At 38.7% G+C, this 27,139-nt stretch overlaps 2 protein-coding genes across 4 annotated transcripts in view; one reads left to right on the top strand and one right to left on the bottom strand.

Moving 5' to 3' along the window:
- Nucleotides 1–7,593, top strand: part of Dyrk4 (dual specificity tyrosine phosphorylation regulated kinase 4) — a 51,936-nt gene extending 44,343 nt beyond the window's left edge. For all 3 annotated transcript variants that reach the window (XM_074076237.1, XM_074076239.1, XM_074076238.1), the window contains 4 exons: nucleotides 320–380; nucleotides 3,910–4,039; nucleotides 6,220–6,401; nucleotides 7,014–7,593. In XM_074076237.1, coding sequence (XP_073932338.1) covers nucleotides 320–380; nucleotides 3,910–4,039; nucleotides 6,220–6,401; nucleotides 7,014–7,255 — 615 coding nt within the window. In that variant the 3' untranslated portion in view covers nucleotides 7,256–7,593. The remainder of the gene's footprint in view (nucleotides 1–319; nucleotides 381–3,909; nucleotides 4,040–6,219; nucleotides 6,402–7,013) is intronic.
- A 1,475-nt stretch (nucleotides 7,594–9,068) lies between these two features.
- Akap3 (A-kinase anchoring protein 3) lies at nucleotides 9,069–24,138 on the bottom strand. Its single transcript, XM_020180611.2, has 3 exons — nucleotides 24,043–24,138; nucleotides 15,203–17,503; nucleotides 9,069–9,402 (listed from the first exon to the last, which is right to left on the bottom strand). Exons 1-3 carry the CDS (start codon nucleotides 24,136–24,138, stop codon nucleotides 9,247–9,249), a joined length of 2,553 nt encoding a protein of 850 aa, XP_020036200.2. The 3' UTR covers nucleotides 9,069–9,246.
- Between the last annotated feature and the right edge of the window lie 3,001 nt (nucleotides 24,139–27,139).

Here is a 27,139-nt window from a genome sequence, read left to right as displayed (position 1 = left end):
ATCTGCCATTCTTAATTCAACATGGTCAGCATATTAACAGTGTGATCTGGCTGCTATCAAGGGTGGCCTACCTCTTCTTGGTGCGGAGGCCAGTGAAGAATAGCACGACCGGTGCTCATTGTTAGGTTACCGACACACCCCTGGAGTAGGAGTTAAAAGACCTAGGCTCTGGGTCTCTTCTGCCTAGACATCATTACATAAAATCTCTTGATCCTTGTCTGTAAAAGGCAAAGTTTGGCCGGAGTCTTACCTAGCTCTTAGTAGCCTTTAAATCTGTGATTCCACAAAGACTGAACCAACCACCCTGTATTTGTTGAAGGTTCTGGGCCTGCCGCCAGCCCACTTCATCCAGACAGCCTCCAGGAGACAAACATTCTTTGGTAAGTCCCCAGATCTAATTTGTCTAATTGTGTCTAATGAAATGTCACAGGCCTTAAAGACACCTCCTACACACTAGACTCCATTTTTTCTTTTTCTTTTCCCTTTGCCTCAGATGAACGGGCAGGCTATGTGTAGGAGCTTCAAAGATAATGAAGAATTGGTACCCGATAGCATGATGGAGATGAGACAGGCAGTAGCAATGGGGAGGGGGTCTTGATAGTACAGTGCACAGGAGCAGGGAATGACCAGGTTCCCACTCAGAAAATAGCAAATATGAAAACTCAAAAGACTATAATTTTACCTTCTCCTAGAAGCTCTCCACACATCCCTCAAGAAACTTGGCCTCTCACACCATGCACTCTGCAGGGAAATGAGAGAAGACACTTCTTTTCAAGAGAAGTGGGAAAGTCAATGGTTATATGGGAACATTATTCTTTACTACTAAAATTCTCCTAATCCCCAGGCCCTTACCACTCCAGATCATTGCAATTCTGGGATAAAATGGACAAGTAAGGCGGTCTGAATTGTTTTGCTTTAGAGATATCAAAAGATATTTATGATAAATATTTAGATATTTATGATGTCATCTGTCTGATTGCTGGGATTCAACCTCAGCTGTAGCCTCTGCCTACCCATCACCACAATTCCCAGACTCCGGATTTTATGATTCTCTGCCTTTCTATGTGAGTGGTGCCAAACAAGATGTGCAGATGTAGTAATAAGGTACCAACCTAGGCAGGGCTTCCGGGGCACCATGCACTGATGAAGTAAATCCCTGACTGAAAACCCTTTGAAGAACACACAAGAAGCTAAGAGGCTCCCAGGTAGACAAAGCTGTAGTGGCCTGAAAATTATCTAAGTGGAGGGAAGCCAGACACAAGGGAGAGGAGGCTCACAGACAACACTCCCTATCATTTGGAATGCCATTTTTGACCAGCCATTTTTGTCAGGTTACTTCATAGGCTATGCAATTCCTCTCTTCCTAGCCTTCCCACTCTTACTTTCAACTGACAATGGCCTTAGAATTGGCAGCCAGATCACACAGTTTCTCTCTGCAACGTGCTCCAGTAACAGGAGTGTCAAAAATATCTAGTGGGAGAGCCACCAAGACAAAATGGTTTCAGTCATGCCGGTCAGTAGGTATTGGCTCAGCCACAAAGGGGTTATTATGTAGTTTCCCTCAGTACCATTTGGTAAAAAGCTACAGTTTTGAGCCTTGTCACAGCTTCAGGTTTCCTGGCACCTTGGATTTCTCATGGTCCAGAAACTAAAAGTTGAAGACCCAGCAAGCAGAGGTGCTCTATGATACTACTTCATTGCCAAGGTGTTACCTATTCTGATTGGTTGGTCTTGTGCCATTCCAATGTCTCAATCTCTTGAATATCACCTTGTTATGCCTGGAGCTTTGAAGACCTTGACCTTGAATATGGCATTGTCCTTGTCACCTTACAACAGGGGCCCCCCACACTAACCTTTCTTCAGAGCAGTTGGAGGGTAGGCAGAGACTCTGACTAACTCCTGGTGTAACTTACATATGGAACAATAGGGTCCTTTGAACCCAAATAATTTTCCCACTCACCACTTATATAATTAAGCCTTTCAATTTTGAAGGATTTGGGGGAAGAAAAGTGGGCATATTGGTATTCCCTCCTGCTAAGCAAAGACATTGGTGAAGAGTGACACCCTAAACCTCATTGGCATGAGACCAACCAATCAGAAACCTTTAAACCTTTAGCGTTGACCTCATGAAGTAGTATCAAGGTGGGTTCTAGAAGGAAAGAGACATAGGGCATTTTTATTGGAAGATGCCAAAGACATATGCACGTCCACATATAGAGTGCTTGACTTCTACCATCAGCACTAGGCTTTAGGATGGCAATGGGTTTTTGATAGTAGCATCCAATGAATTGAATTCCTGTGTAAAAGGGGCTTTGCTGGGAGCTGCATCCTCTTCATTGTTTCCCAAATTTTATTCTAAAAATCATTTGGGCACTTGGCAAAAATGCTGATTCTCCTGGTCCTCATCTGTGACCTATGATAGACAACAGTAGCTTGTGATACTTTTTAAAAGGTAACTTTAGGAAACACTGCATTTACTTTAGTTCTTTGACTCCTTTTTCCCCAGAGTTGGGCTCCAATCACTTCTAGTTAATTCTTCTAATTTTCAGCACAGTGATGTTGCCTCAAGGGTGAGATACATGCCCCAGGCAGCAAGGAGGGGACTGGGAGGAGGAGTAGATAATGGGATGGGCCAGGGAGATGAGAAAAACTTGGATAAAAAACAAATAAAGACAATTCTAGGTGCTATGCTATTTATAGAACTGTGAGCTTGATTCTTCTTTGGTTGTTTGTAAAAAGAGTGACATAGGATAAGGTGGGAACAGTGGTGCCAGTATCCACGGGAAAATGGGATTTGTGTGAGTTTACAAGACCTACACAGTTTCCTTGGCCCATTTTTATCCATATGGATACAGCCACACCCATGTGCTTAAGTACACACATACTCATACCCACATTGATGGAAGTCTTTCTCTAGGAATTCCATGTGAGCAGATGTCTTCTGGAAGTCCCTACAAATTACATTAGCTAAAAAAGTAGTGGAAGAACTTTATACACCTTCTGAAATGTCCATCTCATGACCATTATCTAGTTTTGTGAGAATTCAGTATAATTTGTAAACTGGGCCAAGAATACATTTGCTTACAGACTTACCTGGTGTGAGCATAAGTGGTAAGCTTTCCTAAACACACATAAAAAAATCTGAATGTGCAATTGAGTGATTTCACCTTTAAAGCATTGCACCGAACATCATTAGGAAGCCTTTGGAACCTGGGGGCTGGAGGCTTCTGTTCAGGAATGACATATCATCCCTTTGCTGAGAGGTTTAATCAGCAGAAATAGGTGAAGAAAGCCCTTCTTAACTATGTCTTCAGCAACCAAGTTTGAACATTTCAAATTTGGACAAAATTTTGGTGTGATTCTAAAGAAGTAATGAGGTGAATTTGCTTGTGTGCCTTGAAATGTGCTCTGAAAACATCCTTCTAAAATAGAGGAGGTATTCTTTGGAACACCCTGTGGATGTTCCAAACTGTTGCTTTATTGGGCTAGGGAAGGAGGAGCAAAAACATAGATAATCCAAGAAGAAACAATATCCTTTTTGTTCAGGGCTGAATGTTTTATTTGATCATTATAACCAGCAGCACCACTATCATCTTGTTTAATGTTAAGCCATTTAAACTGTTTGATATAGGGAGGAAATGGTGGGAAAGAGGCTCAGAACATCCTGAATAACGGGAAAATTTGCTTTTTAACATTAATTGTATTCAGTGGATAATATACAGGGGATTATTTCAAGTTGACTGAGACTGTTTGGATGTGTGGGGGTGAGTAGTGTGGAGAGGGCATGTAAAACAGAACAAAAAGCTGCAAAGACTGTTGTAAGAAGCAGTGTGGTTCAAGTGGACATCTGTGATGTGACTGATGAAAATTTACACCTGGAACTAAATACAGAATGTTGTATCCCCAAAGATTCCAAAGGTTTTCCTAAAAATATAACCAACAATAGGGGGAAAAGAAGATACCCGGATTCCAAGAGTCTCACGATGGTGCTGAAAACCTGTGACACCAGCTTCCTGGACTTTCTCAGAAGGTGTTTGGTGTGAGTTTATTGGGGTGTCTTTGTCTCTGGGCTTCCTTTTGAGTAGGGTACTTTCACACATATTTGCTAGTGAAAATCTAAGACTGGGAAATAGTTATAAAACAACAATCATACTAACTAATAGTAGAGCTCTGAAGTCTCCAAACTGTTTCTACATCTGTCTCCTCATTCTGTGCTGTCCATACTGTGTAATGATCGGAGCAGATTATTTGCTCTGTCTGCAGGGGCCGCGCTCAGAGATTAAGTGATATTTCCAGGATTACATTGGGTGTGGGGAGAGCTGCTTGTCTTCCCGGCCTCAAGCTGCTTGTCAGTGAGGTTGTAGACATGTCTTAATGTCTGTTCTTTTGTGAACTAAAGCCAATCTCTGTTGTAAGTTTGTGCAAACACACCCAGTGTACACCTACTTTACCCTTCTCCCCTCACATCCCTAGGATTTAATGCCCAAACTCTCTTGTATTTGGAACTAGGGGAAGCATGAGCTGTAAAACGTTTATTATATGCATCTGTTTACAATCTAGATGCATATTTTGAATCTTAAAAATTAAGTTCTCTATTGTGATCAAGTCATAGAGAAAAAGGAGTGAACCCATGAAACACCCAGCACACTGTTGGTTTTAACAGGTGTCTGGAAAATGTTTAGTATTGCTATTATTTAAGAGGTTTTGCAAGTCTGTCTCCACTACGTGCAAGTAGATATTCGGCAAGCCATCATCTCTCTGGGCCTATTTCTGTTTCTACAAAATGTAGTATTCCTAAGGTACCTTCCAGCTCTATCAGTCCTATAACTGTTTAGTATTTTTAGGGGACTGTATCTTTATATTCTCTCCTTCTTTCAGTGAGATAGAGTAATTTTAGCAAGATAAACCTGAGGCATCCATGCATTCTGGAATTAGGTACTGCTGAAAGTCTTCTCATCTATATGGGCGGGGAGAGGTCATGCTACTTTCCTATGTGAACTTAACAAGGTAGAGAATGATTTTGTATCCCATTTTTATCCTCCATGCTGAGGCTATAGAATAAATGTGCCTTAATAAATTTCAGAAACTGACTTCTGAGACAGGGGCAAATTACCTAGAACACAGCCCAGCATCAGGAAAGACATTTTCTTTTTTAGTGCAAGGGTTGGATTGCTCACAATTTGCAAAAGGTGATGGGGCCTAGCATCTAATCCATATATTGCTAAGTAATCCTTGGACTAAGGGTCCAAGAGTTTTGAGGCAAAGCCAACAATCAGAAAATGTTAAGACCTGCATATTAGTTTTAGAAGCTATTGCAGTAGTTCAGGAGAGAGGAGACCTAGTCTAACAGCACTTTATTCGACAAAGAACTGGGAGCTGGAGTAGTTTATGATCGTGATGAATCTAGAATGTTCATTATCATCTCCCTACAGGTGGAAGTGATTCCCAGCATAACTGCTGGACTTTCCTATCATGGAAGCTGGCCATACGGTAGACCATAACATATGATCAATAGTTAATAGTACGTCAATAATATTGACGTAAATGTTTTTAGATGGTTGAAGGACTGTGACATAAAAGAAGTCTTACTTATTTTATTCTGTATAACACTAATGGGTAGAAATAGGACCTGAGCAAACGTTATTAGGAAATTGAGCCAAATTTAGCTCATAAAAATGAAGAAAATTGAATAGGTGAATTTGTGAGTTAGTGCTTTGTCATTGGGATTGAGGATGGCAGGTTGAGTCTATGTTGGGAGTTCTGCCAAACGTTTTTTATTGTATTAGCAATTTGCCTGAATTATATTCAAGTCCCCTTATAAATCTTAATATTTAAAAATTCTATAATTTTCTTTGTGGCCTAAATTTCATAGTTGAGAAATTGAAAGTAAGCATTTCTTCATTTTTATCTTCTTAGCTTATCAAATCTTGAATTCTTCTGGTTAAAATTTTTAAAGTATTTATTGTAAGAGAATTTCTAGGAATTCCCCAAAACTTGGAATTTAATGTATCCCTGACTCATCCAAAAATTTTAAGCAGATGACTTCCAATAAGTTTTTCCAAATACTTTAAAATTCTGTGTCATAATCTTTGTTCTATGATGAAATCTTTGAGATAATGAGATGGTTTAAATGAAAAATATCTTAATGTGTTTTTAAAATATTTTAAAACGGAAAAGGGAAGTAAACTGTAACCTATGTTGGGCTCTTTTGGTGTGCAGATGGGAACCTTCTCTTCGCATGACCCCTGACCAGGCCCTCAAACATGCCTGGATTCATGAGCCAAGGAAACTCAAAACTTGGTCCAAGCCCCGGACTCTGAGTAAATCAAGATTCTTTTCTCCCTCTGAGACAAGCAAAGACAAGGATGAAGGAAATCATTACTCAAGCAAAAGCAAAAAAGGTACAGCCCTCAACCAGCCAGTCCCCATAGTTCTAGGGGTTAGGTGCATGGTGGGAACTTACATACCAATTTCTCTGAACTCAACCTTGGATAGTTCAGTTCTGGCTACACCATTACTACTGTTACTTATTTTGGGGATTTCCCTCTTTTGGGAATCTTGGTTTTATCGGAACTCCTTTTTGCTTCTTGTCCTTACTATTTCCCATTTTTCTTCTATATTCAATTCCCTTTCTCCTCCTTTCTTTTTCTTTTAATGTGCCTCCTCCTTTCTGCCCTACAATTACCTTGTTTTGAGTTTTTGTCAGGTTACTTGGGATCCAGTTATGGCTGTACCATTTACCAGGCGTGGGCCTTTGGGCAATTTATTTAACCTGTTTGTGTATCAGTGTGTCCATTTGTGTGGATGAGAATTATGCTTATTGTGTAGGGTTGCTAAGAGGAATAAATGAATTAGTAGTAAAGTGCTTAGAAAAATGCCTGTCATAAAATAGTGACATCACACTATTTTGATGTCATTATAATGACAATGATTTGTAGCTTTATAGAAAGTCAGAATATATAATTATTCACATTTGAACACTTATTCCTTCTGTCTTTTCTCTCCTTTGGCAGATGAGATCATCAAGGAGAGTACAGACAAATTAAAAGAAGGTGCCACTAAGCACATTCAGGATTCAGGTGATCAGCAGGGCTCTCTCCAGCACATGGCTGACACTGTCCAGCTGCCTCATCTAGCAGAAGCTCCTGGAAAGCCAGAGGTTGCTGTTGGGCCTGAGGTACCCATGGCCTCCACAGAACAACAGAGCAGAAAGCCCTCCCCCAAGGGCACAAGCATTTTACCACCTATTGTATGACCCTTGTTGAGGGGGTGACCTGCTCCTTTCCACCAATTATTTGTAGTAGAGATAGTACTTATATTGTACAATACTTCACATTGTTGTTTTTAATGCATAAAGATTTGTTTAAAAAAAGTCAAAACTCTGTTCCCATGAATAGTTGGCATGATTTTTCTAATGAGGGAAATGATGGATGCCATTGTACCTGAACTTACTCTTTAGGGTGTGTGTGTGTGTGTGTGTGTGTGTGTGTGTGTGTGTTTGTGTATGTGTGTTCAGGGTAGTTTTAAATGCACAATATTATATCATTAATGGAACTCTAAATAAAAGATTTTTTTCTTGCTTATGACTTCTAACCTATGTCAATCAGAGTTCTTACTTGAAAATGATAGCTGAATTTGCTAGTACCATCTAAGGGCTCAGATTTCTTCATCTTTGTCCTCCTCATCCTTCTTTCTTCTGTTCCTTCTCTTTCTTCTACTGTCTTCTTATTCTATAGTTAGCTTCATTCTGATGACAAGTTCTGCCCAGAAGTTAAAATGACCTCCACCATCTAGCCAAAGGATGCAGTCTTCCTTGCTGACAGGAAACTCTGAGAAATGACTATACCTGAAATAATCACTGTGCTTGAGATTGGGGTCTTATGATTGGCTGGCCTGGGTCACAAGCCCACATGGTGACAGTGGTGAAAGCACCATGAACTACACAAAGAGAGTGTAAGCAGGATAAGGGACTGGGGGCAGATCAATAGCACAGTGCTTGCTTGGCATTTGGAAGCCCTGTAATTTATTCCCAGCACTGCAAAAAAAAAAAAGAAAAAAAACCAGCAAAACAAAAAACCTAGGGTATATTCACTATCACCACTCAAATTCAACCATGTCCATATTTATTTCCCTTTCTAGTTCTTACCTGCATAGATACATCATTTGTTTATAATCATAGGACAGATAAAATTTTACGTGAAAGTTATAATCATATGCATCATGGAAAATATACCTGACTTCATAGATTTTATGTTGCTACTTAAATATTCCATAAAAAATGAGACCAGATAATTTGAAGTCATGGATTTGGATGACATCATCCAGGGAAGATCAGAGTGAGAATAGCACAGGGGCAAGAGAAAGGCCTAGGAATGATAAATACATAAGGAATTGACAAAGTAGAGCCCCCAAGAGACCTAGAAATATAGGAAAATTAGAAGTCAAAGGAGGACAAAGTTTCTGGAAGGAAAAGGTCAAGAACATAAAATTCTAGAAAGGTCAAGATAAGAGTGTAAAATGTTTAAGTGGAGTGATATGGACATAATGTCAGAGCAATGCCATAGCTGGTAACTTGTTCTGGGTTCTATAGTCAAAAAACCATAGAACTGGCAATAGAACTGAGGTCCCAGGAACCTCATTTTTTTGGGGGGGATGTTAGCACCTGCTAGGCAAGTGCTCTACAACACTTGCCTAGCCACACCCCCATCCCGAGACCTTTTCTTGGCACTATAACGGGATAAAGTTGGAGACAGAGAACAGAGAGGCCAAGCCCTCAACAGAATTGCAATGATTTTGATTGGCTATTAGAAATCATTTTCTGATTTCAATGGTATAAAATGTAAAATGACTTCTTGACAAACTGTGGCTTATTTTAAGGGAATAGTTTAAAGGAGAAGAGCTGCAGGTTGTGGCAACATAGGCACACCTGAAGAATAGGCCCAGTGACACTTGCCTGATCATTTTTTACCTCTTGAGATATTTCTATCTTGTTGTCCCACTGGATCCCAAGGAAACCAAAATCATGGAGCCGTTTAATTGTAACTTTTTAGTTTTAAGTCCTTGCTCGCATGGACAGGAAAATCTGCAAAATCCAGTGACTCGCATAGATGATGTGTCTGATGTGAGTGGCATGAAGGTAGCGTGAGGCTCTGTGAGGATGGAGGGGAGCTTTGGGAGTAGGAAGAGGGAGGGCGGGGACAAGGGCTGCGCCCACTGCAGGAAGACGGGTGCAGTGGTGGGTACTGATCACAGGTTCACCATCAGCCAATCCAGCAGCTGCAGCCGTGTGACATTTCCCACTGCCTCGTCCAGCTGTCGCTCCTTTTCGTAGCGCAGCACTGACTGCAGAACCTCCCCCACGCTCCGTCCTTTGTCCACAGCAGCCGCCGAGAGCTGGAGTAGCTGTGGAAAGTACAGAAAACAGTGGTGGATGGGCAGAACATCCCAAGAGGACAGAAAGACTCTACCATGACTAGAACCAAAAAGGCCAGGGTGACTTTGAGAAACTGCTGTAGGGGTTACTCAAACCAGATATTGAGAAGACTATCTTAACTGCCAAGTTTGCTGGCCTGTTTGACAGAAGGATGTTGGTGCTCTCACCCTCAATTCAAATAAGAGGTGTTACCATCCACCGGTCCATCATACAGAAAGTGATTTCTCATCAAGACTCCAGTCTTACTATTTTTCCCTCTTAAGTTGGTGCTTCCATGGCTGTCTGTCAATAGTGTTCTTGCTCTCTTAAGAATTCTAAGGTTCCAAGCTCACCCTAAGATGAAAACAACAGCCCCCACTGTTGTCCTAGTGCAAATGATGGTGAGAGAAAATACCCAATGGGCAAATGTGGACACTGCCCACCATTCCTCATAGACCAAAGATCCCTAGAACAGTAGAGCAGGAAGGCACCTCAGAGATCAGTGTGACCACTGATCTCTGCCCAGAGAGGTGCAGAGACTTGTCAGAATGATGTGCTAGCAATTCACAGAGCCAATCCACATCCAGGTTTTTGAAGTCTAAGTTTAGTCCAAAATGAGAAAAACAGTTGAAGTCACCATTCTAATATGAACACAGTACATTGCCATTCATCTGAAATCCTAAAGGCAACAAACCATCTCAAGGAATGAGATTGTTGTTTTGCATATTCTGCTCTTGACTTTTTTTTTTATATATATAAGAAAGCATCAAAGTTGAAATAAGTGAGACAAAAATCATGATTTTTTTCTCAGGAGAAATTTCCATGACAGAAAACTCCTGAGACAAGTAGAAAGACAAAGTTCCAGCAAAGAAACTATAAAGTTTGAAAGGACTGAATGGAAATGTTAAAACTAAAAAATACACAAAACATCTAAAATGTATCGGATGGGTTAAACATCAGAACAAAGATGATAGAGTAAAGTTAGCAAGCTTGAAGGTTGATCAATAAAAAGGATCTATCCTGCTGAACAAGGTAAAAGATCGAAGACTGAAAAAAAAAAAAAAGAGCTCAGGAACCTGTAGACATTACCGAAAGGTTTAACATTTACATCATTAGAATCCCAAAAGAGGATGTCAGGAGCTCAGGCCTATAATCCTAGTTACTGCGGAGGCAGAAATCAAGTGGATTGCCATTCAAAGCCAACCCAGGCAAATAGTTCATGAGACTCTATCTCGAAAATATCCAACACAAAAAAGGATGGGCGGAGTGGCTCAAGTGGTAGAGTGCCTACCTAGCAAGCGTGAGGCCCTGAGTATAAACCCCAGTACTGCGAAAATATAAAGACTGAAGGTATAAATCCCAAAGGAGAGGAGAAAACCATGGTGCAGAGAAAGTGCTTGAAGGAAGATTGGATGAAAGCTCCCACAATTTGTCAAAAGTTGTGAATAGAGTCAAGAAGCTCAGATACCTAAAATAAACAAACGCAAAGAAATTCACTCCATGATCTACCATAACCAAACTGCTGAAACTAAAGAAAAAGAAAAAAGTCTTGAAAGCAGCCAGAGAAAACCAGAGCATTATGTAAGGAGGAACGACATTTCACGTGATCGCAGGCTGTCCATCAGACAGCAGAGAGCACAGAAAGAAGTGGCCCATTTTCAAATGCTTACTGAAAAGAACTGCCAAACCAGAATTCTATGGCCAGCAGAAATATGCCTCAGGAAAGAAAGTCAAAGACGTTCTAAAATTAAAGAAGACTAGGAGAATTCTTTGCCAGAAAATAGGTTCTAGAAGAATTACTAAAGGAAGTTCTTCACAGAAGACAATGTCAGAAGGAAACTGGGAGCACCAGGAATGAATGAAGAGCAAGAGAAGCAATAGAACTCAGTAGAGATAGCAGACTGTCCCTGTAGTTCCTCTTAAACAATGTTATATGGTTGAAAACAAAAGTAACTGAGAGTTTTTCAATGTATGTAGATTAAACACAGAAGACAATTAGAATGGGAAGGCAAAGGGACCTACATAGTAATAATATTTCTACATTCTAGTTTAAGTGAAAAGTTATTGATTTTGCAGACTCTGGAACATTAAATATGTATATTGCAATCCCTAGAGAAAAAAACTATGCGAAGAGATATAGTCAAAAATACAACAGATCAATTCAAATGGAATGTTAGAAATGTTCAAGTAATACAAAAGTAGGTAGAAAAGGAAAAACAGAGAAGAAACAGAAATCAATAATCAATTAGTAGAGTTAAATCCAAATATAACACATTTAACAACCCACAGCTCATCATGTTTTTGGTCTATATGAATATGGATTTGACTCAATTGTATGCTGTCTATAAAAAACGCACTTTAAATACAATGATATAAGTAGGTTAAAAGTAAAACAAAAAATGTGCCATGGGAACACTAATCAAAGGAAAGCTTGAACCTCATGCTTATGGTCAGTTTTTTTTTTATAAGGGGGATGAATAAATCAGAGGGGTTATGTGCTCACTGGTCTTTTCAACGAATGGTATCAAGACATCTGCACAGCTCCATGCAAAAGAATAAATTTGGGCCCATTCCTCATATGTACTCAAAAGTTAATTCAAAATAGATCACAGACATGACAAACACTTAGAAGGAAACAAGGAGAAAATCTTCATGTCTTTGGGATAGCTCAGTGTTTCTAATTCTCAGCATTACTGACCTCATGGGACAGATAATTCTTTGTTGTGAAGCTGTCTGTGCACTGTGGGATGTTTAATAATATCTTTGCCTTTCTACTCACTAGACTCTTCCCTATTGTCAGAGCCAAAGATGTTCCCAGACATTGTCAAATATCCTCTGGGGGGAAAACTGCACCCCCATCAAGAACCACTGACTAGGCAAAGATTATTAAATAGGACATCAAGAGCTCAGAGCAAAAAAAGCAAATATATGATAGATGACTTCATCTTTGAAACCTTTCTTTTAAAAAGACTCCATTAAGTTAAAAAGATAAGTCAGAAATGGAGAGAAATTGTTCGTAAATTATATAACTGATAAAGGACTTGTTTCAGAGTATATATAAATCTCTTGCAATCCCAAACAGAAAGAAAAAATACAACCAAAATATGGGCAAAAGATTTGCATAAACATTTCACTAAAGAATATATAAATGAGTATATAACAGTATGTTCAATATCCTTAGTCATTTTAATTTATGTATGTCAAATTAATTCATGAGATTCCACTATAATGCATAATACTACTGTAATACAAAAATACACACTACTCAAGTGACATTCAAGTTTCTTTCCCAAGCATTCAGCACATAGAGATACACCTGAACCTGTGAAAATTTATGTATATTCAAGGATATACAGCAATACTAACAGTAGAAAATATTGGCAACTACAATGTCTCTACATAGAGGAGTGGTTAAATAAATTACAAAACCTTCAAATATTAACATTAAAAAGAATGTGGCAGCCAGGTATGGTATAGTCCCAGCACTAGGAGGCTGAGATAGGAGATAGGAGGATCTGGAATTCAAGGCCAACCTGAGCTACATAGTGATTTATTCTCTCTCTGTCTCTGTCTCTCTCTCTCTCTCTCTCTCTCTCCCTCTCCCTCTCCCTCTCTCTCTCTCTCTCTCTCTCTCTCTCTATATATATATATATATATATACATACATATACACATGCTATGTATATTTGTAACCATTTGTGACTTTTAAAAAAGATATCCCCTGTATATAATATGCATTACTTGTGTATGCATAGGTACTCCTGGAAGAAGAAATAAGAAATTTATCAAAGTAGTTTTCCTCCAGCAGGGCAATGGGATGAGGGATATGAGTGAGGAAAATACCCTTAGTTTTCACCATTGGATTTTGAACTTACACACACACTATTAAAAAAATTACTTAAAAGAATTGTGCCCACAATTCAATCACCCTCATTAGCATTAGAATATCTCTATACATTAATATATCTCCTCAAAAAATCATGTTAGGTAGTTTCCTTGGTGTATGTGATTCAACTGCTCTTAAATATATAGAAGTTTGAGAGCTGGAGATGTAGCTTGGTGGATGAGTTTTTGTCTAGTATGGATGAAGCTCTGGGTTCGATCCACAGTACCACACAGAAAAAATATAGGAGTTTGTACTGCTGGTCATTCTTTTCACTCTCTTCCTTCAATGAGATGTCTGTCTTTAAAGTGGACAAAAGTGTGTGTGTGTGTGTGTGTGTGTGTGTGTGTGTGTGTGTGTGTGTAGGGAGGGCCCACAAGTCTATTGTTCTCATTTTAGACAAATATATTATTGACATTCTAATTCAAAATCATCCACAACCAGAATTATTATGTATTTTACATATAGTGATTTGACTTAAAAGATGGCTGCAGAACAAATTCTTTTCCACACATTATATACATGACAACTATGCTCAGTTTTAGATTTTTTTCATTAATCTGAAGTTTTTGCTAGAATATAGCCCTGCTTCCCTCCCCTGTTGCTAATTGCCATATGTGAAAATAGTTGTCTCCTTTACAGACTGAACACCTTGTAAGAAGACAGAGTCACCAAAGACCCTAAGGAACAGATCCAGTATTGGAGTGTCATGTTCTGCCCTCCAGCTCATTTTAATATGCACTCCTATCACCTGGATATATTGCTAAAATGAAGATTCTACTCCAGTACCTCTGGAATAAGACCTGAGATTCTGCACCTCCTACAAGCTCCCAGAGAGTGCCAGTGCTGGTAATCCATAGATGATTCTTCGAGTAGCAACTGTACTCTTGCTAAGACTCAAAGTGCTGCGAAGAAGACTTAAGTCAAGACCAAACAGTTTCTTGTTTAGGCTTGATGTAACCTAATCAGGTTCTATATACTCCTGTTTTTTCACTCACTTGATTAGCCCTCAGCTTCAGAGGGCTAATTTATTAAAAAGAGAAAGCCTCTTTCTCTACATCTTCTGGTTTTTGAGGACATTTTCTTTCTTTTGGGAGTCAGGGGATGGAATCCAGGGCCACGCTAAGTGCATGTTATACCTAGAGCCCTAGGATGAATTTTCTAAGTAATCCCGGTCCCTTTTGTCACCGCTTACTACTTAATTGATAACAGCCATAGCTCCACTTTTCTCAATTAAAAGGAGATATTCAAGTGCACATGCACTCTCTGCAGACTCAGACTGCCCCTTGGGTAAGCAGCTCTAAGGTTTGCTTTAGCAACAGCTTCGAATGCATACTTACTTTTATCATAAGAACAGTGACAGGTTGATTTCCCTTCTGCCTTGTTCTTTACTCTTACTTCTCAACTGATTCAGAACTCAGGGTGGTAGAAAGAAAAGCATTGTTTATTGAATCCCTCTACATCTTCAACACCCCTAGACAACAAGCTCAGAGTAGTAGCAGGCCTGAAAATGCCATAAATCCAAACCTGTCTGCCTTCTCAACCCATCTTCAGGGATACTTTGCATGAGCAATGTCTCATTTTGGGGGCAATTCTACCCTATCCAAAGGTCAGCCTACAACCCAGACCTTCAGCTGATTCCTTCGCCAAGTCTCTTAGAGGTTCTTCATATGCGCATTGGAAACAGAGAAAAATATAATTTCTGCCCCCGCTTTGATATGTCTCTGATTGGGCAAAATCCTAATTTTACTTTATCCATCGTCTCTGCTAAGAGGCAAGATCTTCAAATGCTTACTGTTCCCATTCCACCCTTTGTTAATGGGCATATTCACAAAAGCAAACAAATAATAAGATCCAAGTTAATCCTTAGCAAATCTTTCCCAGATCCTCTGACCTTTCTTCCTTACCTTCTCCTGGATCCCTTCATCATCACCGGCAAAGTACAAAATAGGAACATTGAGCTCAGAGGCAGCTACCCATTGAAGAACAGCTTGGAGTTGTTTGTTCTGCACTGTGTCAGCGAGGTTATGGTTGCTGACAATCACCTTGGGGATTGTACATCCTTCAAGTGGGTGTCCAGATGTAGCCCTCAGTTCATTATGGATGGCTTGATAGGCGTTCTGCAGGAGAGCTTCCGCTGTCCCAGTGCCCTTGACTGGTAAGCACTCAAATAAACTATCTGGGTAGGGTGAGTTTGGCCTGCTGGCATCCCCAGATTTATCATCTCCCAGCTCTGCCAAGGGAGAGTCACAGGACTTGGCAATAATGAGGCACAACTTCATCACTGAGTCCATCAGATGTTCCACCATCTGCCCATCCATGTGGCCATCTAACTGGTTGGCAACCATCTTGGTCAGCCCAGAGAAGGTACCACCAGTCTCCTCACAATCAGAGAGTTTGGTAGGAGAAGGGGTCATGGGTCTTTCACAATGGTTGACTTCTTCTTCCTTAACTGGCTGTTCAGGCACTTTGGGTTGACAGCCACGGTCACTCTTGAAAATAGTCTCACCAAGTAAGTTCCGTATAAAATTGAAGATAACACTCATTAGATCCTTCTTTTCTGTTTGTTCTTGCTCACATCCTTTTAGAGGAGACTTGATTCTGGACCCATCAGGAGCTAGAGGATTCGTGTTGGTAGGAAGGTTGGTGCAGCTAGCAGCTTTGAGGAAGCTCTGGGCATCCATTCTTCCTCCCTGGGCCAGGTGGTATTGAATCAGAAGTAGGGCAGATACGATCAGGTCCTTGGCCCAGGAGTCTGAATCACACATAAAATTCTCAAGTTTTTCTGGGCATTGCAAAGGAGGACTGTAGTTGCAATCATCCTGACATTCAAAGGAAATGTCTGGCTCAGGGTTACACTGTTTGTGGGAAGCTGCAAATGTTGCATGTTCCATCCCTGGAGGTTTGCATTCTTTCTGTTGATTTTTATGCCACATGGTCAGTCCCTCTTTGATGATGTGTTCACCCAGGGTTTCGGCACAAGTTTTATCCTTCTCTGGCTTGCATGCAGAATACAACTTTTCTCTCATCTTAGCTTCAGATTTCATTGTAAAGTTCATGTTTCGACAGTTAGGGTCACCTCTTCCTTTCATGGAGATGAGGGAATAACTCTCACTCTTGTCCTTGGTTTTCCTGATATTCTCAGGGAATTTCTTGCAAAACATCACATTGTATAGCTTACCCAGCATGGCATCCATGATATCTGTGGCCTTTTGGCTTCCCTGAGAGAAGAGACTTCTTTTCACAGCTGAGACAAAGTCTGTATCAGTCATGAGGGTCCCTGTGACATTGTGGAGGTTCTTCATGAAGGAGTCTATGAGATCCGAGACGACCTCTTTTGCATGCTTGATCAGTACCTGCTTCAGCAGGATGGTGGCAATGGTTGTGTCTTTCACTTGGATCCTCAGTGTTTTCATGATGGAGACCATCATATCAGATACCACACTATTGGCATAGGTCATGATCCCTTGACTAACGGAGGAAGAAAAGTCATCAGGCCTTTCTTGTCCCCTGAACAGCCTTCTGTCTACAGGTAAGGATCTTCCACCTTCTTTGGCATCTCCTACATTCTGAGATTCAAACACTTCCTTATAGAAGAACGACTTTTTAGAAGAAGGCTTATCATCTGGGCCCTTGTTTTCCTTGATCTTCAAAGTGGTCTTGTATTTAAACTTTGGGGGACTCCGTGATGATCCAAAGGCTCTGTCTCCAGAGCCAGGAGCCTTGTCTGAGGCCACATTCTTGGGACATGCAGAGACAGTCTCATTCACCAGCTCTGAGGCTACCGTACTCAGGCTTTTTGGAGGTGCAGGTTCATCCCCCATATATAGTGAATGATGGATACATTTATGTTCAGAGCCATCAATCTTCTCATTGATCTCCTTGCGGGCCATGGCTATGACTAGGTTTGTGAGGCGGTTGGCATAGAAGGAAACTTCATCCACTGAACTTGTGTTACCAGCTTGGGCACTGGGGCCCTGAGGAGTCTCTTTGTGAGTCATCTCAAAATGCAATCTTCCTGGACTACCCTTGGCAGTGGTGTTATAATAGTCTACTGCAAAACCCTTGCGTACATCTCCTGGGTTGACCATTTCCTCACTAAATGGTAATTCTCCGGGCTTGAACCTAAGGTCTTGGAACCCTGCTGTGCTTTTTTCCAGGTCTCTGCGGAGCCAGCTGAGCACTCGGACAGGATCTGTTGAATCATCCTTAAAAATAGATAAGATTTCATCTGACTACAACAAAGTAAAGAAATGGGATATTCAGAACAACCTTAAAGGCTAGTTATAAAAATGGTCTCCCTCAAAAACTGGCTCTACCATCACAATAAAAGCAACCTACATTTATTGAATGCTTACTATGTATCAGGTCTGTTTTAAGTATTTTTAAGCTACCATTTCATTTACTATTATTCTCACAACAAACCCAAATGTTAGTTCTCTTGTAATCCTCAGTTTACAAGGGAGGACAATGAGGAAGTGAAAGGTTAAGCTGCTCATTTGAAATTACACAGCTAACCATTGATAAATAGGAATTCCAACCTAAGCAGTGTGACTCCAGAGTCTGTGTTTTCAGCTATCCACATTATATTGCTTCTAACAACATTTATGCTTAAGATCTGAGAGTCATCAGCCCCTTAGAAAAGTTAGCATTTGAACTGAACTGATATGAATTTGCTGTTCTCTATGGTTTACCTTTTTATTCAGCTCTCTTATTACAAGTATATTTTTTTAAAAGAGAAGATTCAAGGAAAATTGTGTATAATTAATCACTTTGCCAGACTACACAAGCACAATCTTGATCTACTAAGTGGCTGCCAATAGACTAGTGAACATCAGTCAAGTTAACAGTTTGATTTATAATGGAGGAGCTAATACCTATGGACAGTTAGTTTTATGAATACACTCTTTGATGGAGAGTAGCTGTGATAAGCACCTGCATATATTTGTAAGTTTGCATACTGCGATCTATATCTGGAAAAACTGTTTGAATGTGGGATAAAATAATATAAGTGACAGAGTCCTATTTACTATCAAATGTAAAGGATCCTTGTAGTTCCCACGTCTATCTAGCAATGACTGTCAGTTTTGTCCATCTTTAAAAAATAATTTGGTATTTTTATTACTGAATTACTAGTATCTCACCAAATTAATACTCTGTAACTAAATTAAACCTTACTAGCTACTATTTGTTAAATACTAGTAATGTTTGCCTGTCACTGTGCTAAGTACTTTACACATTATTTCATTTCATTCTCATCTCATCCTGTAAGGTAGGTTTTACTCTTCCAGTTCCTCAGGTAAGAGAATAAGAGGCTTAGAGAAGGTGGATAGTTTGACTAACATTGATGGGGATCCTATTCGAATCCAGCTCTGCTTCCAGAACTGGTGGTCTCACAGCACCCTGTGGGTGTTGATGACTTGGAGAGGCTAGAGCAGCAGCTATGCTTCCTCTACTGAGCTGGTTTAAGCTTCTCCTCACCATGCCTGGATTAAGAGCAGGTGCTTGGTTTAAAATTGTCTCAAACGGTTCTCCTAATTTGAGAAACAGCTATGATGGGAATAATATTGTGTTTCAGGAGAAAACTACACATTGTCTATGTGGAAAAATTATCCAATTCTCATTCTCTTGGGCACTTTACAATTCTGCAAACTGTAGATAACTGATGGTATAGCAATGTAGCTCTTGTCCACACACGTGTAGTGGGAGCTTTGACTGCTTCCATCTCCCACTATGGAAAAGGTCAGTGTAGCCACCCTGCACAAATTTGCTTCAATATTCCTGACCTGTATGTGTCTTCTGAACCTCACCAGTTCTTTGTTAATGAGTTAAACATCTGGCTTTAACATGTGCTCATTTTTATAAACACCTAAGTAATTCTTATATTCAGAGAATATTATCTTTTGATAGTTTTGGAAGTCTTCCACCAAGATGTACGGCAGATTCACTCAATGGAGGTGTCATTTTGAGTGGCACACTTCTCTTCTTGGCTCCCAGAGTGGCAACAGAACCTTGAAGAGGTTGTTTTTTTTTTTTTTTTTTTTTTTTTTTGTGGCAGTGGGGTTTGAATTCAGGGCCTCACACTTAGTAGGCAGGTGCTCATACCATGTGAGCCACTCTGCCAGCCTTTTTTTTTTTGTGATGGGTTTTTTTCAAGGTAAGGTCTTGGGAACTATTTGCCTGGGCTGGCTTTGAATTGCAATCCTCCTGATCTCTGCCTCCTGGGTAGCTAAGATTACAGGCGTGAGCCACCAGCACCTGGTTATTTTCCTACTTTTAATTTTCCTCTCTACTAATTTTGTTTTGGTCCTTTTAAGGTCAATAATTGGTGGCTGTTAGGAATTGAGAATTTGGCTTATTACCTGACCATCTGGTGATCAATGGATTAATGATTTATGGATCTATCCTCTTTTGGGTGAGAGACAACAGAAACTCTGTTTTGCTAGTATTTTTTTCCATTTTAAGATCAAATCAATTTAAGAATTTTGTGCCAACTCAGAAGAAGTGTTCTTTTATATTAGGACAGATGAGTTTTGTGTTTCTGTGTTTACATTTGACTCTTGGCTGAAAGTTTAGAAATGAAGCTATAAACTACCTCTACCACTGTCTGTAATTCAGAAAAAGTTGTATGTAGGTAATAGTAATATTGTTCTACCTCCAATATAACCTACAGATTATTAATTTTATTATTTATTATTTATTTATGTACAAATACACACACATACACACACCTATCTACCTATCTATCGATCTAATTTGAATGTTCTTGAGATTCCTCCCTCCTAAAAAATTAGGGAAATTGAACTTCTAATATTTTACATGTGCTAGAGGAAAAAGTATTTTTTTTTGGCAGGACTGGGGCTTGAACTCAGGGCCTTGTGCTTGTCAGGCAGGCACTCTACCACTTGAGGCGCTCTAAGACGTATTTTTATAGCGCCTAACTCAGAAACATTTTAAGGAACCCAAGTTCACATAAGTTAAGTAAGTTGTGCAAACAAGATTAGGTTGATAATTTTGGAATAATAAACACAGATATGTCTTTTCTAATTTATCAATACTAAGTACAATACATGTTTTTGCTTTACTTTGATATTTTCCTCATAAACTTACATGTGTATAGATCCAATAATTCAGCATTATTTCTTGATGTTTAAGATTATGAAAAGTGTAAATGTTATTTTGGCAATTATTTTTGTAGTATGTCAACTAGATGATAACTTTCTAACACTTTACATAATTTAAATCACCAGATTGGTATTCAATTAAGTTAGTTACTGAATATTCATCAGATACATATTTTTTCTTTTCTTTTTTTTTTTGGCAATACTGGGGTTTGAACTCAGGGCCTACATCTTGAGCCACTCCACCAGCCCTTTATTGTTATGGGTTTTTCAAGATAGGGTCTTGTGAACTATTTGCCCGGGCTGGTTTTGAGCCCCAATCCTCCTGATCTCTGCCTCCTGCGTAGCCAGGATTACAGGAGTGAGCCACCGGCACCCAGCTCATCAGATACATTTCTAATAAGATAGAATACTGAAATTATTACCCATGAAACTTACATGCTTTTGCTTCTTGCTTTTATTACTATGGAGAGGCTATATCTTTGAGTCTACTAATGAAGGGGCTCATTTTTGCACTTGAAGACATTGTAGGATGTGTGGGGAGGGCTATAGGATGTTGGCTTTTATGTGTTCCTTTGCTTGCATTTTAGCTGGTATGCGACACTTCAGTTATACATCACTACTTCTCATTCAGTTTTCCTTATGAAATAGAATAGGAAGTGCTTTGGATAGAAGTTGTGATTAAAATAAGTGGCTGAGACTATCATTAGGAACAATAGTTTTAGAGAATTATATACACAACAGGCCCATTTTTTAGGGATGCAGGTAAAACCTGATGCAGACAGTTTCTCTGGCTTGAGTTCCTAGAGTCAGGATAGGAAATAATAGAGGCCTTTAGATGTCCAATCTGAGATTCTTCACTAAAACTTCCTGGAAGGTAAACATCATCAGGCCAAATCTGATGAGACCACCTTATTTTGTGATCAAGGAAATTCTTAGAGATGATTTTTTAATTAAAATCTAGGAGACTTCTGGTGAAAAAAAATGTGCTTCAATAAAAAACTATGTGTTTTCTATAATCTGTGTCGAATAGACTAAGTATTTTCTACCGTATTCCACATTACCTGATTCTAATTCTGTGGGAGCTATTTTACAACTCTGTAAGCTGAGGATATTTGATAGCAACACAAAATAATTCTTACTTACAGACATACTTACATACTTACTTACAGATTTACTTCTGCCCAGTAGAGGTTCAGTTAAGTCCCCTTCCCTACTGTGGAAAAGGCCACAGTCTACTATTCATTTGAATATTCTTGATCTATGTATGCATATATGTAAATATCACGTCAAAACCTTCTATACAACTATTATAGACTAATAAAAATATTTTTGAAAAGTAAATAAATACCCTTAATTGTAGAAATCATACTTCAAACTTAAAATTGTAATAAAATTTGTTGTAATTTATGAGAACAAAAACTCCCTGATCTATAAATATCTTTTGCAATTCTCCTTTGACCTCTCCAATTTCCTAATTAATGAGTTAAATCCTAGATACATATTCATTTTTGTAGTTGTATGAGAGTTTTCGTTCTACCCTTTTTGAAAGTTATCTTTAATACTATTAGTAATTTACAGATGAACACACAAATCTACAAATACCCATGTTTCCATGCTTGGGCTGTTCCACATGTAGTAAAGTTTAATTATAATGCAGATGTGGAGTTTATTCTTTTCACATAACATTAAACAACAAACCTACAGCATAGCATAGAGCTTTATAATGGTTAGCTTTTTGTTTCTATAGATTTTTATTGTCTTATTTTTTTAAATCTAAAATGTGTATATTCTATATCCATTATTCCACCAGAAATTTTCAGAAGTGGTTGGTCAAGCCACGGTGATGGGCAGAAAGGCTAAGTACCCACATTTCCTCTTCTATCAATACATTCCACAAACCTTCAATTGGCCTTTTCAACCTTCCTCCACTTTCACAACAGCATCCTCAGCATTGAGGGAAGCAGGATGCCAAAGCAAATTTTCATATCCATGAAGGAGAATATAAAAAGGTCAGGGGGTTTAATTTTTCTCTGCTCAGTCATCTTCTGCTTCGGCAGCTTAATTTAAGTCAACTGTAAACTTCTCTGTTCTATTTTTCTTCCCCATATTTAACTCAATTAAACATAGCTCATAAAATTTTCTCTGACCACCTCCCAGTTTTGAAATGATCCATTCTTTAAACAGCTACAGCAATTATTGTCCAGAAAAATCCACTTGGCAAATAATCATGAACTGAATATATTAATATCCAGCAGGTATTTAGAACTTTTAAGTTACATTTATATTTTCACATGAACACTAAGGTTCATGGGGCAAAAATTGTTTTTGTTTTAATCTGAGTGCTGCTCACTTAGTGAAAAAATCAAGAAATTTTTAGGCATTTGACTTAACATTGAAACTTCCCTGCCTTTTGTTTTTCTACATGAAAGGGCAGATAACAAAGAAAAGGTCAAACCGAAGAAGTTTGGGTTGGCCTCTAAAGCAATTCTATATTTATTACCTGTATGTCTTTATGTCTTATGTAGATTTGTCAGTTTCTCTTTTAGGCTTTTATGAATAAGAATATAGATTTTGGACAAATAGAAGATGAGTCATCTAAGATTACATGAAAATAGGTGTTTGATAAATGTTAGCAATAAGGGTAAGGTTATAATACTGATTGCATTAAATTGTGAGATCCTTAATAGGAGAGAATTATGTCTAATTTATTTCTGTGTCTCTAATTGTAACACCCAGCAGAGTGTCTGGGGCTGGATGGTACCTTAAAACATTTGTCTTTGGGGGGGTTGGTTTTGTCAACAGAGGGCGCTAGAATGGCACTGCATGGTCACAGCAGGAGGAAAGGGCTTCTTTCTTTCTGGTCCATCTTCATCCTCAGGCTAACATCCTGTGGCAGCCACTCTTCCAAAGAAACTGAAAGAAGCCTTACTTAAGGGGACAGGACCTCTCATGAGTTCTTAGTTTCTTCCTTGTTTACTCTCTTTCTCAGCCTGCTCTCTGCATTTGTTATTTCTGGAACTCTTAAAGTCCTTCCTTATATCTTTTACTAGTTAACTACCTTTTGCTGGTCAATAATTTTTACATATTAAATTACTAGTGTGGTTTCCATTTAATAACTGGGCCCTGACTGGTACAGTCCCTGACACTAAGTAAACACTTAAAAAAGGTTTGTTGAATGGTAAAGGCAGAATGACAAAGTTAATGACATGATAGTTTATAGCTCTCAGAATTTTAAGGCATCCTATGCTTCAGAAAATACTTTCTTTAGCCTTGGAGACATTTCCAATCTGTATCTATTTGAAAACTAGGCAAACTTTTATTGTAATATATACTTTTTTCATTAGTTATAGCATATTTCTCTTACTAAATACCATATGCATAGCATTAAAAAAAAGCCTATAGAATTTGTAAAGAAAAATTGGGAAATTTTTGTTCTATAGGAGCTCACTGTTTTTCTTACCAAGAATCCCACCTTCAAAGGTAAGAGGTATTCTTGTTTGTATAGTGGTGAAAACAATCTTTAAAAAGTAAGAGGTGGGCGGTAGCGGTGGAGAGAAGAAGGCTACGCTTGGTAACATTCCACATGTCTAAAACCTAGTGCCTGTGAAGAGGTTGACCCTTACCATTTTCCACTCCTGTGGTTGGCTGTCTCCGGGTGAATAGACATCAACTTTGCATACTCCATTTTGGCTTTGTAACCAATCAACCTTATCTGCCATCTGGAAGTACAAAAAGAAAAGTCATCGAAAGGATAGGTGACATGAAAGTAAAGAGAAATAAGGCAAGCAACTGAGGTGTAGGAAGTAGGGGATCATATTTTCAACAAGACCTGTCTCAAAAGACACGTTCAGACTTTTAGCTTTGAGTTATCTTCATCCTCAGTTCTCAACTACCAGGTGGTTTCTCAAACATATTTGTATCTCTAGTGATGCAGCTGGTGCCTGGCATATGCTACAGGTGCTTAATCTATATTTTTAAATGAATGAATCTAGGTAGAAATGTCCTTCTCTTTGTTTTCCAACCCTCTCCCTTGGATTTTCAGTAGACACTCAAAACTTAAAGTGACCAAAGTAGAATTAACTTACTTTTCCCTTGCCTGTTCTTTATATACCAACTTATGTCTAAGTAATAGATCCCTCATTTCATTAATTTCTAAAGCACTAATTTGCTCACACTAGTGGTGAGTCTGACAGCTCTGTTCTTAAGACCAGTCTCTTCCCAACTAGCCAGGGATCCTGGGAGGATTCTGAATCTCCATGGTTTAGTTAAATTTCTGAATGACAGAAGAGACGTCATATGCCCTATCCAGGAACTATGGATGCAGTGATGACCTTGCTGATGTGGAATTCATTCCCAGTCCTCTCAACATTTTGTTCTACTCCCTAATCTCAGTAATGGCACCACCATCTCCCTGGTCTTCTGAGCCAGAAAGCTGAGATTCATTTGGTTGTCTTCTTCTACCCCAACCACCACCCCAGCTACTAATTCTCTCTTCTTCCATCTGTGCTTAATCTATATTTTCCACTTTTCTTAAAAACGAATTGCTCATACTTGCTGCTTCCATTGCCTCACCTCACAATGAGTATCATAGTCCTTGTTCCTTATATTCTTTGTGGCTTCCAGAACATTGCATCTTATTTGGCATTCATTAAAAACATGGACAACTAATACAATGACTTATATTATCCACTGAACTGATAATCTAAAGGTAAGAAAATCTTCTTGGTGTCCCTTTCCTTCTATGCTAGACCTTTAGTTCTAGGCTTCTACACTGAAATTTCCTTTCCAAATTTTGCTCAAATCTATACTTCTCATAAGAAAGATAGAATAAGATGTTCAATTTGTCCTCTCCAGTGTCCTGGTTATCTCTGTAAAATAAACACATCTTTAAATTTTGATTCCAACAGAAAATTTGTTTAAAATTCTGTTAAAATTAAAGCCTAACAGCTTGTCTTAAGCTGAAATTATGTTTTATAAACAATCGCTTGAAATAAGTGAAACATGATTGGGGGGTACACATTGGTTAACTGGAAGTATTTGTTTTAAAGGATTTTGTTGTGGTGGGAGTAGACATCCTCCCTCCACTAAGGACAAATTAAACAAATGCTTAAACATATATAAGTGGATCTATAATTTTTGTTATGAGGGATATTATGGATAATTATTAAAAAGAAAATTAAGATTGCTCAAGAACTGCTTGGTCTTTGCTCCTACAAAGATTTATACCATTTTCATACCCTCACTGAGCTAGGAAAAGTTTTTTTTATTATTCTTCCAGATAATATAATACAGTTGATTCCTTGGGTAAACAATGGGCTCCTCACGCTGATTGACCCTTAGAATCACTCAGAGAACTATAAAAAGATATTGAATCTACCAGGGAATGATGGCACATGCTTGTAATCCCAACACTAAAGAGGCCGAGTGGGAGGATCACAAGGTTGAGGCCAGTCTGGGATACACAGAACGATCCCATCTCATTAAACAAGCAAACAATCAAACAACAATAAAAAAAAACCAAAAAGATATTGAATCTGACTTAACACTTTCAGAAAATCTTATTTCAATTCACTTTTAGATTGGGGTAATTTAGGCATTTCAGCTATATACAATTAAAGCAGATGAAAACTGAGTTTAAAAAGGAAATGATGTGATCACTTACTCTTACTGAGGATGGGTTTTGAGACATGAAGAAAGCTCTTGATTAATGTGATGTCTTCACTATCCCCAAGTCTACCCAGCCCTCCTGCCATGTAACATACAAGGAATCTGCAATGGAAAGACACAAATAAAAGTGATGGATTTTACAGATGAAACATTTCTCTTATTACCAAATAATGACGCTGACTTGTTGCTTTTCATGGGTACACACAAATGACATTCACATTTCATAGAGGAAGTCTGAATCTTATTCTTGATGCATTCTGATAGTTCACAGATGACAAAGGTTCTACTTTATTACCAGCAATTTCTCAAATGACTACTGTTATCCCTCACCTTCAAATCATTGGTGCATAGGCTTATTGAACAATGCAAATGCTGATACATTTTTAGCCTAATCTCTAACATGTTGAGTTGGAAGGTGGAAGAAAAACAGCTGAGATGGAGAATTAGTACTCTGAATTCATGGATCTTAAAATATTATGTAAGTATTCCTTTGAGGACTTGAGAAAAACATACATACTCATCCTCATATTATAAATGGAGTTCATAGCTAATATCTTTTAGGTCAATTAACTGCCTTCTACTATCTCTACTGAGACATCTTGGAATATCCATCCATTTAGCACCTTTCCAGCAATAATGTCTCTCTAACTCTATCCTTACTTCAGAGTCCAGGTCAAGTTATCCATCCATGAAATATTTCCTAAATACCTACTTGAATGTCCTTGCCTTTCCATTTTATTTTGTTTCAACTTTTACATCCTAGCTAGTATTTTCACTGATCACATATTTTTAAATCTCCTTCATTAGATGGCTTCATGAGGGTAGAGGCATTTTCTTGCTTATCTTGATATCCCTCATCATAGCTAGCACCTTAAAGCTGGTGCTTATAATCATCTGCTGAAAGAAGATAATTAATTCTACATTCACATAGAATTCTGCCCATTTCTAATGCCAGTTAGCTCAATTTTCTCTTTCTTAATTTGGAGAATCTGAGAACAAAAAAGAAACAATTTGTTCAAACTCATTATGGTGGTAAACCATATATTCAGATAT

The sequence above is a fragment of the Castor canadensis genome, chromosome 6, assembly GCF_047511655.1.
Source record: "Castor canadensis chromosome 6, mCasCan1.hap1v2, whole genome shotgun sequence".
Classification (NCBI taxonomy): Eukaryota; Metazoa; Chordata; class Mammalia; order Rodentia; family Castoridae; genus Castor; species Castor canadensis.
The sequence above is the reverse complement of the archived record's forward strand: the minus strand, read 5'-3'. Positions and strand labels throughout refer to the sequence as shown.

Excerpts from the sequence above, each read along its gene's own strand:
- Akap3 (XM_020180611.2), bottom strand. The coding sequence starts at position 24,138 with ATGGCAGATAAGGTTGATTGGTTACAAAGCCAAAATGGAGTATGCAAA. Across the intron at positions 17,504-24,042 it reads AACCACAGGAGTGGAAAATG|GATGATTCAACAGATCCTGT; the intron begins GTAAGGGTCAAC and ends TCTATTTTTAAG. Across the intron at positions 9,403-15,202 it reads ATGAAGGGATCCAGGAGAAG|CTACTCCAGCTCTCGGCGGC; the intron begins GTAAGGAAGAAA and ends TACTTTCCACAG.